This window comes from Carassius gibelio, chromosome A22 (genome assembly GCF_023724105.1).
Source record: "Carassius gibelio isolate Cgi1373 ecotype wild population from Czech Republic chromosome A22, carGib1.2-hapl.c, whole genome shotgun sequence".
Taxonomy (NCBI): domain Eukaryota; kingdom Metazoa; phylum Chordata; class Actinopteri; order Cypriniformes; family Cyprinidae; genus Carassius; species Carassius gibelio.
In genome coordinates this window covers 21265572-21281517 of record NC_068392.1, presented here as the reverse complement: position 1 = coordinate 21281517, position 15946 = coordinate 21265572, and the positions used below count along the sequence as shown (strand labels likewise).

At 36.6% G+C, this 15946-nt stretch overlaps 1 protein-coding gene across 5 annotated transcripts in view; it reads left to right on the top strand.

Annotated features, from left to right (window-relative positions):
* The window catches only part of LOC127943313 (rho guanine nucleotide exchange factor 3), a 76593-nt gene that overhangs the window by 39137 nt on the left and 21510 nt on the right, over positions 1–15946 (top strand). For 2 of the 5 annotated variants that reach the window (XM_052539678.1, XM_052539680.1), the window contains exon 3: positions 9099–9158. In XM_052539678.1, coding sequence (XP_052395638.1) covers positions 9099–9158 — 60 coding nt within the window. Of the gene's footprint in view, positions 1–5801; positions 5951–9095; positions 9159–15946 lie in introns of those variants that run through there. The other 3 variants (XM_052539677.1, XM_052539679.1, XM_052539682.1) reach the window with 2 other exon arrangements.

The window sequence follows — 15946 nt, the reverse complement described above, 5'->3', positions numbered from 1 at the left end:
AGAGAGAGAATGAGTGGACTGTGGAAGCGCACAGCTGGAGCAGAAAAGCAAAACTACTGTTCAGGGTTCAAATGCAGGTCAGTTTCATCTAAAGATGCTACTGTAGTTTTGTATTTGTTCACTTAGTCAAGCAGCAGCAGCACATTGCTCACACTCACTCAGAATACTGTATAAACTACATCATTGTTATCTATTGTAATGTTACAGTAGTAATTTAGCTGACATATTTTATCATAGGTTTAGGGGTTTAGCTAGTGCAGACAAAAACACAACCCTTAGGAAAACTAATTTAGCCTATGGTATGGTAGTTTAACCATGTAATTTGTAGTAAAAATAAATACAATTTGTAATTAATTTGCCAAAAAACAAAAATGCACTTACAAAACATGGTAAAAGTCAAATCAAAATCTTCAGTATTAAAGTCGTGAGAGGATGTATGGATAATGGGAGTGAAGGTGCAGTTCAGGAGAGAACTCTTAATTACGTTGCATATCCCCAACATAAGGATATAAATCTTTTTCATGTCAGGACCATACACAATATAGTGTTGTCCATGCTTCAGAATGTGTTGTGTGTATGAGTGTGAGATTTTCAAGCCTATTTTTCCCCCAGTCCACCCCTCGTGGAAATGAATGGCGCAGACATTCGGTTTCCTTTTCTACACAGTGGCCTACTTTCAGCCTCTGCCACAAACATAAACACAAACATAATCTCTAGAACTGCTGTGAGTCACTTCATGAGCATTTTACTTATTTTGAGAAACTATCATCATATACAAAGAGACAGCAGTGTTTCAAAAAGACACCAATGTTTCAGGAGTTTAGTACACAAAATAGGACACATGCTTATTAGATAACCATATTTGAGTTGATGAATATGCTTTGTTTTCCCAAAACCATTGCTAGATGCAGTGTTTCATGTAGTTATGCAAAGATTTGGTTTCAAAAACAGTATCTATAAACAGTAAAGGATGGTGAAAGTCTGACAGTATCGAGCACTGCTTTAAGGTTAAACCTGCATGGTGTAAATATTTGAAAATGATTAACAGTTGCAAATAAACATTCATTAGAAATTTAGAAAAGTAATCAAAAAGTACTCAAAAGTAATTAGTTACATTACTTTATTAAAGTAATTAAAAAAGTTACACTACTATTACATTTTAAACAAGGTAACTTGTAATCTGTAACCTATTACATTTCCAAAGTAACCTTCTCAACACTGCGTATGCTGGGATTCAGGTCTGAACACATAATTGAGAAGTTGTTACATGATCTTGAGGAGGTCTTCCCTGCTCCAATAAGGGATTTTATAAAAAGTTTCTCATGTGGAGAGTTTTAATGATGGAGGCATGTGTAAAAACCACTAACGATCAACGTCTAAAAAATGTAAGAGATATTAAATGGACAACAGTGTTTGAATCAGACTCTTCCCCGAAAGGTAGCTGGCGGTCCCTGTACAAAAGAGCCATTGAAAAGAGGGTGGGTGATCTTCAGTGGAGAGTTGTACATGGGATTTTAGCTACAAACACACACAAAGCACTCCTTAATATTTCAGATGATGAGGGTTGTCCTTTTTGTGGGGTGTCTGAAACTGTTTTCCATATTTTTATTGAATCTCCACATTTGGATCAAATTTTGGGCTTAATGGAAAGCTGGAGTGTACAGTTTACAGGGAATTTTAATCAATGATTGTTTATTTTTGGTCCTTAATATTTAAAACAAAGAAAAATCTAAAGTTGTTTTTATTAAAGTTCTTATATGGTGCAGCAAAGTTGGCAATCTGGTGTACAAGGGAAAATAAAGTAGAAGGGAGGGATAATGTGTATGCTGTTCTGATGATGAGAGGGTTTATAAAGAAGACTAATTATGGAATATGCTTTTTATAGCCTCATTAATAATGTCAATTGTTTTTTTCATGTGTGGGGTGTTGATGGTTTTTTATGTGAAGCTGATGATCAGGGAGATTTAGTGTTTAATTTTTGAGTGTTTAAGGTTTTTATATTTATTTTTATCTATTTATCTTTTTATTTGATTTTTTAAATTAATTTTTTTTTTTTTTTTTTTTAATATAGGTCTCTTATGTTTTATTGAATTTATTGAAGTCAAAGTCTCTCTCTCTCTCTGTTTCATATGAAGTTTCCAGTATTGTAGGGTTCGCTTCAGTCTGTTGTTCATCTCTGAACAGCTGGTGATCACATTACTGTCCACTGTAGATGGATTCTGACGGTGCAGTCGGTAATATCCTCATGTAGTAAAGCTGGTACACTAAACACGGTTTCGTTCGGTTGTTATTCTCTGTGTTCTCTGGCAGTGTTGAAGGTAATGCATTACATGTGAAGTGAGTTACTGTATGTAATCAGAAAAAGTAAAGTAATGCATTCCTTTAAATTTTTTCTTGAAAATTAGTTTTTCAAATAAGTAAAGTCAGTTACTTATTTTCGGGAGTGAGTGCAGAGGAGTTGAGTGAACATGATCTTACTGTAATTCTAAACTAAATATGAAAATGCATTTACTCCTCTCACCTACACAAAAACAGGTTCAGTATTCCCCAAATTGAATAAAAACAGCTAAATGCAAACTCAGAATATGATGCAAAGCTGCAATATGTGTCCCATTCTGCAATATTACTCCCATTTTATTAACCAGTGTCTTTACTGCTGACCTTCGATGATCCAATTCAATCATATCGAATAAACAAAAATTATATTAGATAAAATTTACTTTTTTTCATTTTTTTTTTTAATTGCAGAAGAGTGTTAAACTTTCTTCTCCTGCTTACTTCATGCAATCCAGTATGGCAGCACAGCTGAAAGGCGTCTACAGGCATGAATTAAAACTTTCTTCAGCCTAAGGCTTATTCATTTCATTTTTGGTGTGAAAGAACTTTTACATTTGCCAATAATATACAGTACAGACCAAAAGTTTGGACACACCTTCTCATTCAAAGAGTTTTCTTTATTTTCATGACTATGAAAATAGTAGATTCACGCTGAAGGCATCAAAACTATGAATTAACACATGTGGAATTATATATGGAATTATATACATCACAAAAAAGTGTGAAACAACTGAAAATATGTCATATTGTAGGTTCTTCAAAGTAGCCACCGTTTGCTTTGATTACTGCTTTGCACACTCTTGGCTTTCTCTTGATGAGCTTCAAGAGGTAGTCACCTGAAATGGTCTTCCAACAGTCTTGAAGGAGTTCCCAGAGAGATGCTTAGCACTTGTTGGCCCTTTTGCCTTCTGTCTGCGGTCCAGCTCACCCCTAAACCATCTGGATTGGGTTCAGGTCCGGTGACTGTGGAGGCCAGGTCATCTGGCGCAGCACCCCATCACTCTCCTTCTTGGTTAAATAGCCCTTGATGCCTTCAGTGTGACTCTACAATTTACATAGTCATGAAAATAAAGAAAACTCTTTGAATGAGAAGGTGTGTCCAAACTTTTGGTCTGTCCTGTATATTTTTATATATAAAAAAACAAATAAACAAGTCCAGCTCAGATGAGAAAAAAAACTGCTTGAAGCTGTGTGTAATATTGAGACAAGAAGGTTTTGTCCAAAATCATTGTGAGTCCAAGCTGATCATAGATGAGTAGATGTGGCATTTCAGTTCAGTTCAGCTATACAGTGATGTTATGTTCGAATAATGTGTTGGCTGGCTTGAAGGTTGAGCTGATAATGGTGTTTCTTCATGCAGGCTAGACAGGCTGACATACAAGCTTAGATGGTGGGGTTGTCAGTTTGGAAGGAGAAATAGACCTGTGCTGTTGTATCAAGAGAGGTAATTTGTGTACCAGTGACAGAGGATGTCTACCTTTATGATTGTGCCCAGTGAGGTTGTGTAGAGAAGAGGAGGGGACCTAACACTGAACCTTGAGGCATCCCAGACTCAGACACCCTTCCTCGCCAGGATAGGGGATCCTCCCGAAACCACTGAAGAGTTTCATTTTCAGACAGTGAGTCTGTCTCTGTGGAAGGTCTGTGTTTGAAATATGCTTAGATATAAACAGACTAACACTGTATGAATCTCTCTTAAGTTGTTTTTTTATAGAATGTGTATTATGAAGTGCTATACAAATAAAATTTGCTTAAAAGACAATTAGTATTAGTAATATTAACGATTTGACTGCACTGACACCGTTGTATGAGAAACTTGGACTGAACTGAGCCGAATGATGACAATATTTAGTGCTGCTAATACATAGCTGAACTGAACTGGTTTCATAAATGATGAACTTTGCACTGTTACTGAGCTGAATCAACACTGAACTGATTAATTACACTATTGTCTAATATAGAGCTGCTTTATCACTGATGAACTTTGCAACATTGACACTGTTATTGAACTGTTATTATTAACCTGAGCTAAATATTGACATTATTGTCTTTCATAGAGCGGAATTATAGCTGAAATTGAATCCTCTTCATAATTTATTCATTTTGTGACGTTAACACCATTATTTTCCTGTTTTATACTGAAAAGCTGCTTTGAAACAATCTGTATTATACAAGCCGTTATATAAATAAATGTCACTTGTATCGTCAGTATTCACAATTAAGACTTAAAATAGCCAGCAACAGTTTCAGTTTGGACAGAAACAAAACAAATCTAAGAAAATCCCCCTGGTAATTCATGTATGTTCATCACGTAAACATGATCAATTTCAGCATGCCTTAAAATCAGCATCAGATACACAGCACACTCCTTCAACAGGAAATGCTTAAAGGAAGACCGTTCACTTCCACAGAGTGTGTTTAGCAGGGATTTTCTGGCTTCCTGTTATGCAAGTGTACACAAACCTCTTATGCTGTGGCAGTATAGGTACAGCTCAACTAAGTATTACATTTATCATTTATTTAAAATTATTAAGCAGCAATAACTCTTTTTAGCATTGATAATTGGATCATATGTTTATTAATCCTTCTGAAGGATCATGGGACACTGAAGAGACAGTAGTAGTGCTGAAATTTCATCTTTGATCACAGCAATAAATTACATTATAAAATATATTCAAATATTAAACTGTTCTTTTAAATTGTAATCACAGTTCACTGCTGATCAAATTAATGCAGCCTTGGTGAGCAGAAGAGACCAATACAGTTAGGGAAGTCGTGGCCTAATGGTTATAGAGTCGGACTACCAATCGAAAGGTCCGGGCCGGCAGGAATTGTGGGTGGGGGAGTGCATGTACACTTCTCTCTCCACCTTCAATACCATGACTTGAGCAAGGCATCGAACCCCCAACTGCTCCCCGGGCGCCGCAGCATAAATGGCTGCCCACTGCTCCGGGTGTGTGTTCACAGTGTGTGTGTGTGTGCTCACTGCTGTGTGTGTGCACTTCGGATGGGTTAAATGCAGAGCACAAATTCTGAGTATGGGTCACCATACTTGGCTGAATATCACGTCACTTTCGTCACTTTCACTTTCATCAGTTATTAATTAGACAATAATTGTTTCAAAGAGAGGGGAAAATTTTTTAACTTTCTAGTGTGCTTTTAAGAGAGTAACCAAAATGAAATGTGAATTCTGCTGGCTTTAATTGCGAGACCTTTATCACACGAGGGTTTGAGTAGCTCTGGATAAAGTGGATGAGGAGGGAGGAAAAGCGATTGTGTACTATTCTTCCCTGCAACAGGATGCTGTTCCTCTCACTGAAGGGGTGTTCGATGCCACCCGGCCTCAGACAAACACAAGCAGAGATGTGGTCTGAGAGCTCGCGCCCGGCTTGGGCCTGATATAGCCCGACACACTTCCCCCTGAACATCCTGTTTGCTGCTCTCCTGTGTACGGACACACACACACACATCTGTAGACACACATGGCTGAGGATTAGACAGGTGACAGTGGTCCACGGAGGGAAATTGTAAAGGTGTTTTCGGGGGGTTGTAGGTCTGAGGACTTCTGCTGTGAAGCCCAATGATGGGGTGCTGCCTTTTCATCCATCAGAAGGTGAGCGAACATCATATCACTCACTGGCTGCTCTTCAGAAGTAATGAATGTGGATCACATAACACAGGTCTTTTGATTTGGGAATTTCTTATTTGGATATCTCGGACTTCTGATTGCAGATTTGGTATCTTGGCAAATGTAAGCACAGTCTGGGACATTGTTCTCAACATACTATAAAAGCAGACACGTAATTACTGGGGTCATCTAGTCGGGAGAAACACCAGGAGACCAGGGTTATTGTCTTTAACTAAAACTAAATCATTGGAAATAATTGTTAATTGAAATACGTTTTTTAAGAGGTTTTACAGCTAAATGCTAAAGCAATATTTCACATTTTCATTTAGTTTGTTGAAGCTCTAAAGTAACCGAAACTAGAACTGAAATAGAAATTAATAATAATAATAATAATAAAACAACAAACTCCATTTGCTCTCCATTTCATCTGTGAAATGAAAGAACTTCCTTTACTTGCTACAGGGCATCTGATGTTATGTAAACAGGAGTATGTTTACGTATTTTTCTTTCTCTATAAATTGTTGTTGTTAGTTTTTGTTTAAAGTATTTATTGATTAATTTTTAATAACTGTACTAAATAAGGGATAAAGGATGATTGTTTTGTTTATTTGGTTGTTTGTTTAGAGTTGGTCTACATATGGAAGCGGTTTTGATTTCTGTTGTTACATAACTGTTGCAACTTTTACATTGATTCCCCTAAACGTTATATTTCTAAATGCATTTAATTTTTTTCTTTAAACAGTTTAGATTGTTTTTTGGGTGAATAATGAACATTTTCCCTAAGTTCAGTTGCATCATGATGACTTTCTTTGTCATTGAGTGGAATCGGAGGATGAAAGCAGCAGTACTTCATGTGAATGTTTCTTCAGCGGGTTTGGTGGGGAATGGAGAAAAAGAATCGCTCAAATGTGCTGCAGTTTGTGTGTCGAAGTGATGTTATATATTGTTTTCTGTAAAGCAGTTTTATAGTTGAATTGTTTTTTATCACTGATGAACTTTGCATCATTGATACTATTACTGAACTAAACTGAATCAACACTGAACTTAACTGAGCTTTCTTTATAGAGACGCTTTACACCTTAAATTGAATTTGCTTCACAACTGAGGATTTTTTGAGTATTAAAAGGCATAGCTTGCCCTTCACTGGAAATGATGTCATAATTTACTCACTCTCATGTTCTTCCAAACCAGTTTGAATTTCTTAATTCTGCTGAACACAAGACATTTAACAGAATGATGTTAACCAAACAGTTACTGTAGTTTTTCTTACTATGTAAGTCAATGGCTAGTAGCATCTGTTTGGTTAACAACATTCTTTCAAATATCTTGTTTCATGTTCAACATTTGTTCATTACCATGGTATATACAACATAAAACAAGAATAGATATACCACAGGAAACCAGATCAGCCAATTTATTTAAAAGATCTCATTTGTTCCAATGAGAGCAAAGTCCGATATTAAGAGTTTCAGTGCATGAATACTTTATTTACTACGAGACCTGAATCTAATAATACATGATGGCGATACAGTGGGTGTTGTTCGTGGGTCGTGAGCAGCAGTCTTTCACCTGCTCTATTGTTCACACTTCAGGATGTAGATAATAATCACTCCCCATGCTGCTGGTTGTCATGGAGAATAAACGGTTATGGAGCAACAATAACAAAACTGCCCAATGCCCATCGGTTTGACCAGTCAAAGACTGATCAATTTAGATAAAGATGAGCTCTAATTGACCATGTACAACAACAGCTGGTCTTAAATGTGTCAAATGCATTTAAAGTGAACAGCCTCTCATTAACTTGAGTTCACTGTAAAAACAGTTTATTAAAGGTTATTATATTATTATGCTTTTTCACTTTCAATTTTAGTTAGTCTTTAATGTTGCTGTTTGGTTACAATCATTTGGGTTTAAATCACGCTCAAATTAATTTACTACTGACCCAGCTAACCAATCACCACACATCTCGTATTCAAGAAGGGGGGCCTTCATTTGATACAGGAACTATTTATGCCAGACTGGGGAGAGAGGTGTTGTAATATTGTGAAATATGTGAAAAAAATGTGTTTTTCTAACAACCTAGTATGAGAATCTGTTCTAGTACAACCCCAAAACAAAATCAAGACTTTATAAAAGAGTATAAGAGGACCACTTCACAATGAGTTCAAGCTTACTGAATACATTCAGCTGAAAGATTGATTTGCTTTGAAAGAAATATTGTAAGACTTTTAATGTTTCTCATGTTCTTTTTTGCTAAACTTGTTAATTCCTAATGCCATGCATTAAAATGCATGTTTTAAAAGGGTCCTATGACATTGCTAAAAAGAACATCATTTTATGTATTTGGTGTAATGCAAAGTATTTATTTGGTTTAAGGTTAAAAAAAACACATTATTTTCCACATAATGTACATTATTGTTTCTCCTCTATGCCCCGCCTTTCAGAAACAAAGCTCATCGTTCTGAAAAAGTGAGGTGTATGCTGATTGGCCAGCTATTCAGTGCTTGTGATTGGCTCAGTACCTCAAGCGTGTGATGTTGTGCATGACGAGACGAAACCAATGAAGCCTATTACAAATGAGGCTTTTGTTGTATCCAGTGAGGACATAATTACTGGTTATAATAACTTACACGTCGCGTAAACATAAAACCATGTCTGCATTTGTGATTGGAGAAACAAAAAGCACTACTCTACACTGCTCAGAACTCCTGTTTGAATCATTAATGTCCTTTACGATCATCAAATCAGGCTGTGAAACGCCAGACTGTCCTTGCAAAGTTGAAATTGCCCCACTTTATAGAAACAGCTACTGGCATTATAGTCTTCTCTCCCAGAATCAGGAAACAGTCCTACACAAAATGTGCAGCACACATCTGAATATATATTTAATTTATTTTTTTTAAATATTACCCTTCAATTTTTCATTAATCTGCCTTAATAAATTTGTATTTGTCTCAGTGTATAGACACTACTCACTACTTTTTTATTCAGACATTTCAACATGGTGAAGCTATGATCTCTGTCTTGTGTTATTGTGTGATATTCATCTATATAACAATTTTCAAATGATGAAATCATGCGGATCACTACTACACTACTGTTCAACTGCTCATCATTTGTGTCTTTACAGAAGAAGAGGAAGCAGAGGACGAGAGATGTGGATTCACTCAGTCTGTGCAGCTTGGACATCAATGTGAGTTACACAAATATGCATCTAGACCTACGGTACCCATAATGCACTGCACTATGATAAAAACATTATTTACTCTCCGTTATCCATCGTATGTGCTGCAGGGATGACATGTTTTTGTAGGCCAAATCCCAGACTTTTTGTATTTTAGGACTTCTGGTTTCATCGTCCTGAAGTCAAGGTTTTGTTTAGTTTTTTTGTTTTGTTGACAGAACCTTTTGTTGTTCACATAGCTTATTTTCTGAGGTAATCCAAAAGCCACTGAAAAAAATGTCACTGAAGCTCTATATTGCACCTTGGTACCTTGCCAATTATTAATTAAAATAGCATGAAAATTGGGGTTAAAGGCATTTAATTAAAAGCTGTTAATAGAAGTGTATGATTGCATGTTTTTGCTTTTTTTGGCCACTATGAGTTGTGACTGCAGAGTTCATGCAAGCGAGGAATACAACTTTTATCAACCATGCCATAGAAGAATTTAGGTTTGACTTTTCAGAAGCTTTCAGTATGAAAAACCTTTCAATAATCTAAACAAATGTTTCCCATTAGAAAGAAACGTTTGTGGAATGGAAAGGTTCTTCATGAACCACAGATGTCTTCATGTTTTTAGAGTGTGTTGTATGACACTGAAGGAGGTTTAGCTCTGTTCTGTCAGCGTACTGTAACTCTGCATGAAACAGACACACAGAGATATAGGAACAATGTTTCAGACTTTTGCTTAGCTCGTAACTATCTGGGGTGTTGTTTCTGAATACTGAATTTTTCTCTTAACATTCTCCTGGTTGGTTTATATCTGTCTCTTCACCATCCTGGAAACTGTCCAGCCGTATCTCATGTTTAAGACTGATGGTTTAGTGCAGGGGAACTTTATAAAACTGTTAGAATTGGCATGAGCCAGCGTTTATCTGAATGGTTTGTTAGATTCTCAAGGCATAAGTTTTCTTTAAATGCCAGTTTTAAAGCCAACATGTATTTTACAGCGCATATACAGTAGGCCAACAGTTTTTGACATACCTTACAGCATCAGTATTTATTTGCTCAAAGATGATAATTTAATAGGAACTCAGGAAGTTGAAATGTCAATATGATAGCATTTACTATATGGGAAATTGATATTTTGCCAATAAATGGTAAATGGACAGCATTTATATAGCGCTTTCAACAGACCACATGGCCATCCAAAGTGCTTTACAAGTTGCCTCACATTCACCCATTCACACACACATTCACACACCGACTGCAGTGTCTGCCATTCAAGGCACATCCAGCTCGTCGGGAGCAGCTGGGGTTAGGTGTCTTGCTCAAGGACACCTCCACACTTGGTCAGGTGGAGCCGGGGATCGAACCACCAACCTTCCGGTTTGTAGACAACCTACATGAACCACTGCCGCCCACACTCCAAAATTGAACGCATTACATAGTTCACTGCAGATTCTATTGGAAAAGAAGAATTGAAGCATAGTTGTCATCCTTTATTAAACAAATTATGATAACAGGAGCCGATTACAGAACGCTCATTACTGAGAGCACTGTTCCAGAAAGAAGTTCACAGAATATCACAGAATGAGAGACAGACTTCTAGAAAAATCCGATCTGTGAAAAAAAAAAAAAGTTAAATAAGTACAAAAACTTAGTTCTAATATTTCCCTGACCTAAATATTTACCAAAATATCAATGCTATGTGAAAATAAGTAATTAGTTCCACAGAATTAGAGAACAAACATAAAAAAATTGATACATCATTATCAATTAATAAATGGATATTTTCGGGCAGTTCCTAATAGATTTTGCCCCAGCTCCATGTGTAAAGTTGCTTGGTAACTCACCTGATACAGCAGCGCACTTGAGGAGCGCTCGGGTACAAAACCTCTTGGTAAAAGAGCTCAAACACTTACTGAAGCAAGCAAAAATGGCACGGTTGCTTTAGCAAATACGTTTTTATCACGCGTTTGATTTAACACTATTAGTTAGGCTGTGGGTGGGGTCTAGTGTAGGGGTGGACTATATGTAAAAAATATATTACTTATTATTTTATTTTATTTATTTATTTATTTTTTTAAGAAGTATCACATTCAGGATTTTCTCACAATTCTTTGTCATGTTGGTTTTACTATTGTGCAAGTTTTCTGAGCATCACAGCCAAACTAATTTCCATATTATAAAGACAAAGCCTTTCAAGGTAACAAAAAAGAATGGCAGATATTTAGGCCAAAGATAAAATGTCAAGATTAAAATCTTTCTTATTTTGACAAAGATACACATTACAACTACACATACAGTAATAGACAAATAAAACAAACAGTGCTTTATTTTCAGGTACAATAGGTGTATTAGCATCAGCATTCAAGAAATTGAATGAACAAATATAAAAATAAAACACTATATAAACTGATTCATAAAGCAACTGTATTAAATGTCTTCACACAAGAGCAGGGAGTATTTTTTTCTTTGTGTTTTGTTGTTTTATTAAAGGGGTGGTGAAATGCTCATTGTCACTCAATATCCTGTTAATCTTGAGTACCTATAGAGTAGTACTGCATCCTTCATAACTCCAAAAAGTCTTTAGTTTTATTATATTCATAAGAGAAAGATAGTCTGTACCGATTTTTTTTCGGAAAAACACGACCGACTGAAGGCGTGACGTGTGGGCGGAGCTAAAGAATTACGAGCACGAATAGGCTTTTGCGTTGAGAGCATGTGGAAGCTGTGACATTACCGTGAGGGAAAAACCATCATCCAAAACAAACCATGGCTAACAGTCAGATTCAGTGTATATTTATGATCCAGAATCAGATCCAGAGGCTGAAACTGAACGAGAGCAGCAGCAGCAACGACTCGCTCCGAGCGGGGCTCGAACCCGGTGTAGCAGTCGATTCTGTTCCCCTCGGAATGTCTGTTTCCCCTCGGGTTGCCAGGTCCATGTAATAAACCCAACCAAATAGTTAATCAAACAATTTCCCAAAGTAGCCTAAATTCCAAGGATTTGGCAACATTCCCGCATGCAAATAAACCAAACACACCTGAATGTAAGGAAAGCAAAAAGGGACAAATTTCTTGTTACACTGCAGCATAGTAAAAACATTCTCACACTCCCGTTTATGTTCCTTTTTTTATTATTTATCTTGCAGTTGTTCCATTATTTTTGTCTTATGTTTTTACATTTCAAGTTGAAAAACTTCTCGTCTTAAATTTATTTTCAATTTTAAGATTTAGGACGATATTTTGAGCTATTTGACTTGCCGTACATCCAGTCACGCTTCTTGCGCACGCTAGGTCTGATCCTACGTATAGTAACTTGGCAACTACGCAAGAATTGTAGTATGTTTGCGTAAAGGGGAACAGAATCGACTGCTACCCGGAGGCGGACGCACTAACAAGGAGGCAGAGATATTTGAAGCAGTTTTACTCACCGCATGCGGTTCCAACACACGATCGTGACCCTTTTTCGTTGGGATTGAATCATCCTTAAGAAATAAACGATACGCAAATCCGTCGTCAAACTGGGCCTTGTTTGTAAAACAAGCATCTTCGAAATGCAGGGAACAAACACAAACACTTGCACAACTCCGTTGATGCTCTGTAAAAATAAACTTCATCCACTGGTCCCTTAATGCTGTTTCTCTTTTGGTAATCTGTGCAGGGTTGTCTTGCCCTGGCAACCAAAAACACACTCCTTTTGTGACATTTGGCGCCGCTCTCGCTCTGATCAGTGAAGTCTGTTGTGCTCTCAGTGCTCTGCTATACTGGAGCGCGCTCTTCCGGCAGAAGTGCGTCAGGACCCATATAAGGAAATTCTGCTCCATCTAACGTCACACAGAGCCATACTCGAAAAAAACTTTCCCAAACTTGTAACAAACCGGAAGGACTATTTTTGGAACAGAAATACTCCTTCAAACGTACAACTTAATTTTTGAAACTTTGTCCATGTTTAGCATGGGAATCCAACTCTTTAACAGTGTAAAAAACTCAGTATGCATGAAATAGCATTTCACCCCCCCTTTAAAGTTAAAGGAATAGTTCATCCAAAAATAAAAATTGTCAGTTGTGCTGAACACAAAAGAAGATATTATTATGTTTGGGTAACCAAACAGTTGCTGGTCCACAGTGACTTCCAGAGTATTTTTTGCTACTATCAAATTCAATATCATCCATTATCATCCATGATCAAAAATTGTCATATCACACACCCCTGGTCTAGTGTATGTGGTATGTAATTTCCAAATGTGATGGAGCATTACACTTTTCATGCCAGTCACTTGACATTTAATTTGCGAGGTGGAGTGATACTTACAACAACAGATGTAATTTCCTACTTCATCACCACTCTCTGGTCATTTCACATCGAAAGTGTCACGTGCAAGAAGCAACAATATAATATAATTTTTTGCAGACATTTCAGCACAGGCTCCTAAAGTATAAAACATGTTTCTTTGATCTCTGTCTGACAAAAACATCATAAATTTGATTAATCCCAGAAGCAAACGTTCACATTCATACTTCTAATGATGCATGCTCTTCTCTCTGATTTTTTTATGATGTAGCGTCTGTCTGACTGATTTCAGAGCTGGAGGCTTTGAGGTTTCCACACAGGTCAAAGCACTGTGTGAATGTAATAACTGATGAATTGGACATAATTACAACTCATTTACTGTAGTTATTGAAGGGCTCTGATGGGTTTATATCTGCAGTCATCAGAGAGACAACCCACAATGCAATGCTTTGAGAGCAGATGCCAGATGAACGCTCCAGTAATGACAAATTAACTTGAGCTTAAGTGTATGGCCAAACACTCCTGGAAGCTGCTGTGAGGCATGTTTTCCCCTTCTATCCCAGACTGCACACAAGCATGAGGTCTGAACAAAAGGAGCTGGTTTCAGTGTGCTAGACTCTCTGGACAGCTCTGAGTGGGTTATTCTGGGAAGGAGGGATTGTTACGGATGTGTTGTGATGTCAGTTTGGGGAATTCTGACACTGGCCATTGTTTTCATGTTTGGGTGCGCTCCCTTACCCGTACATGTGACTCAAGCTTAAAATTAGTATTATTTCTACTGGACAATTCATCACTCCAATCACTGACTGTAGTCACTGTCTGGGTCTGGCCCACATATTAAAGCCTGGGAAGTCAAGGAAGTCAAAACAAAAGCCTTGGCAGTCTTATTATTAAAAACTATATATATATATATATATATATATATATATATATATATATATATATATATATATATATCATAAAAAAATCCTTGATTCCTTAAAATAAAAACTAGGCTATTTGGCCAAGGCAGCATTTCTCGTTTTCATCTAGTGTACTTTAAAGTTTTAAAATAACTAAAACTAAAAACAAAAATTTAATAAAAACTGTACAGACATGTTTAAATAAAATGAATAATAAAAATAACAAAGTAAAATGAAAAAGAAAACAGAAAATATTTGTTCAAAATAATCTATATAATAGAAACAAGAACTATAGCCCTATTCGGACGGGACTAGTTTTCTAAACTGCGTTTGAGTTTCGATTCTTACCTCTAACATCTGTGTTTGTTACAGGGTACAGAGGTGGGGGGGTCTGTTTTGTGCATCTGCGCGTCACAGAGTTCACACGCTCTGTATGCGTGCAATCGCTCGGATTGATTACCATCAATATTATTATACAATAAATACTAAATACTAAATGACTAGTATAGCAAAACATGTTAATGTGTGGTTTCTTTAGTTTAACTGGTTTTCCTTTTTTCTTTTTTGTAGAAGGCTAAACCCGAGTTTAATTTTCATAAAGGTACATCTGTAATTAAAACATTATGTAACTGCATTCGGACAAGTTTCGTTTTCTCAGAGGATCACGCAGTTAGGTAATTTGCTCTGGAATTATCCACAGAGGTTGTGTGAGAAAAACACAGACGTGGCAGAATCAGACAGGATTAAAATCACCAAGTACGTCTGTGAAACGCTGATTTCTCTAACGACTCCCTGTAAAACTAGTCCTGTGATACTTAACGCTGCAACATTTCAACACTTTGATTTACACTCTTATAAATAAAGGTGCTTCATGATGCCATAGAAGAAAATTTTTTGTCTAATTGGTTCCATGAAGAACCTTAAACATCTGAAGAACCTTTCTGTTTCACAAAAGCTTCTTTGTGGCAAAAGGTTTTCCAGATTATAAGAAGGTGAGAAAGAGATGCTTCTTTACAGAACCTTTGACTGAATGGTTCTTTGTGGAGCCAAATATGGTTCTTCTATGACATCGTTCTTTTGAATCACCTTTATTTTTAAGAGCATAGAGTAGAGCTGTAATTGGGTAAAAAAAAGTTGGGCCCGACAGGACCCGAGCCCGACAAGTACATTTTGATTGACAGCTTTTTAAAAGCCTGAACACGTTTACAGCCCGACATTATTCAAATCTGCGCACACACCTCTTTTGCTTTTGTAAAGAATGAGTCATTTATACATGGTTTAACATAATTTATTCATAACTAACGTAGACTAGGCCACTTTGATGTTGGAATAAAGAAATAAAATAAGTCCTCTGTAACATCTTAACATCTCAGCACTCTAAATAGACATAGACTCATTTAGCATATAAATAGACCAACACACCAATAAAAACGAGTCTTTTTAAACAAATTAAATTAAGATACATTTTAAATTAAGATGGGTATTTGGCAATAACGAAATTAAGATAAAGGCTCCGCCGGATTTGCTTCGCACTAGCAGATGACATTTAATAAAAGAATAATGCTAACATTAGCGTAAATACTCGGTCCACATTATGCATTTAAGACTCAGTGAATATA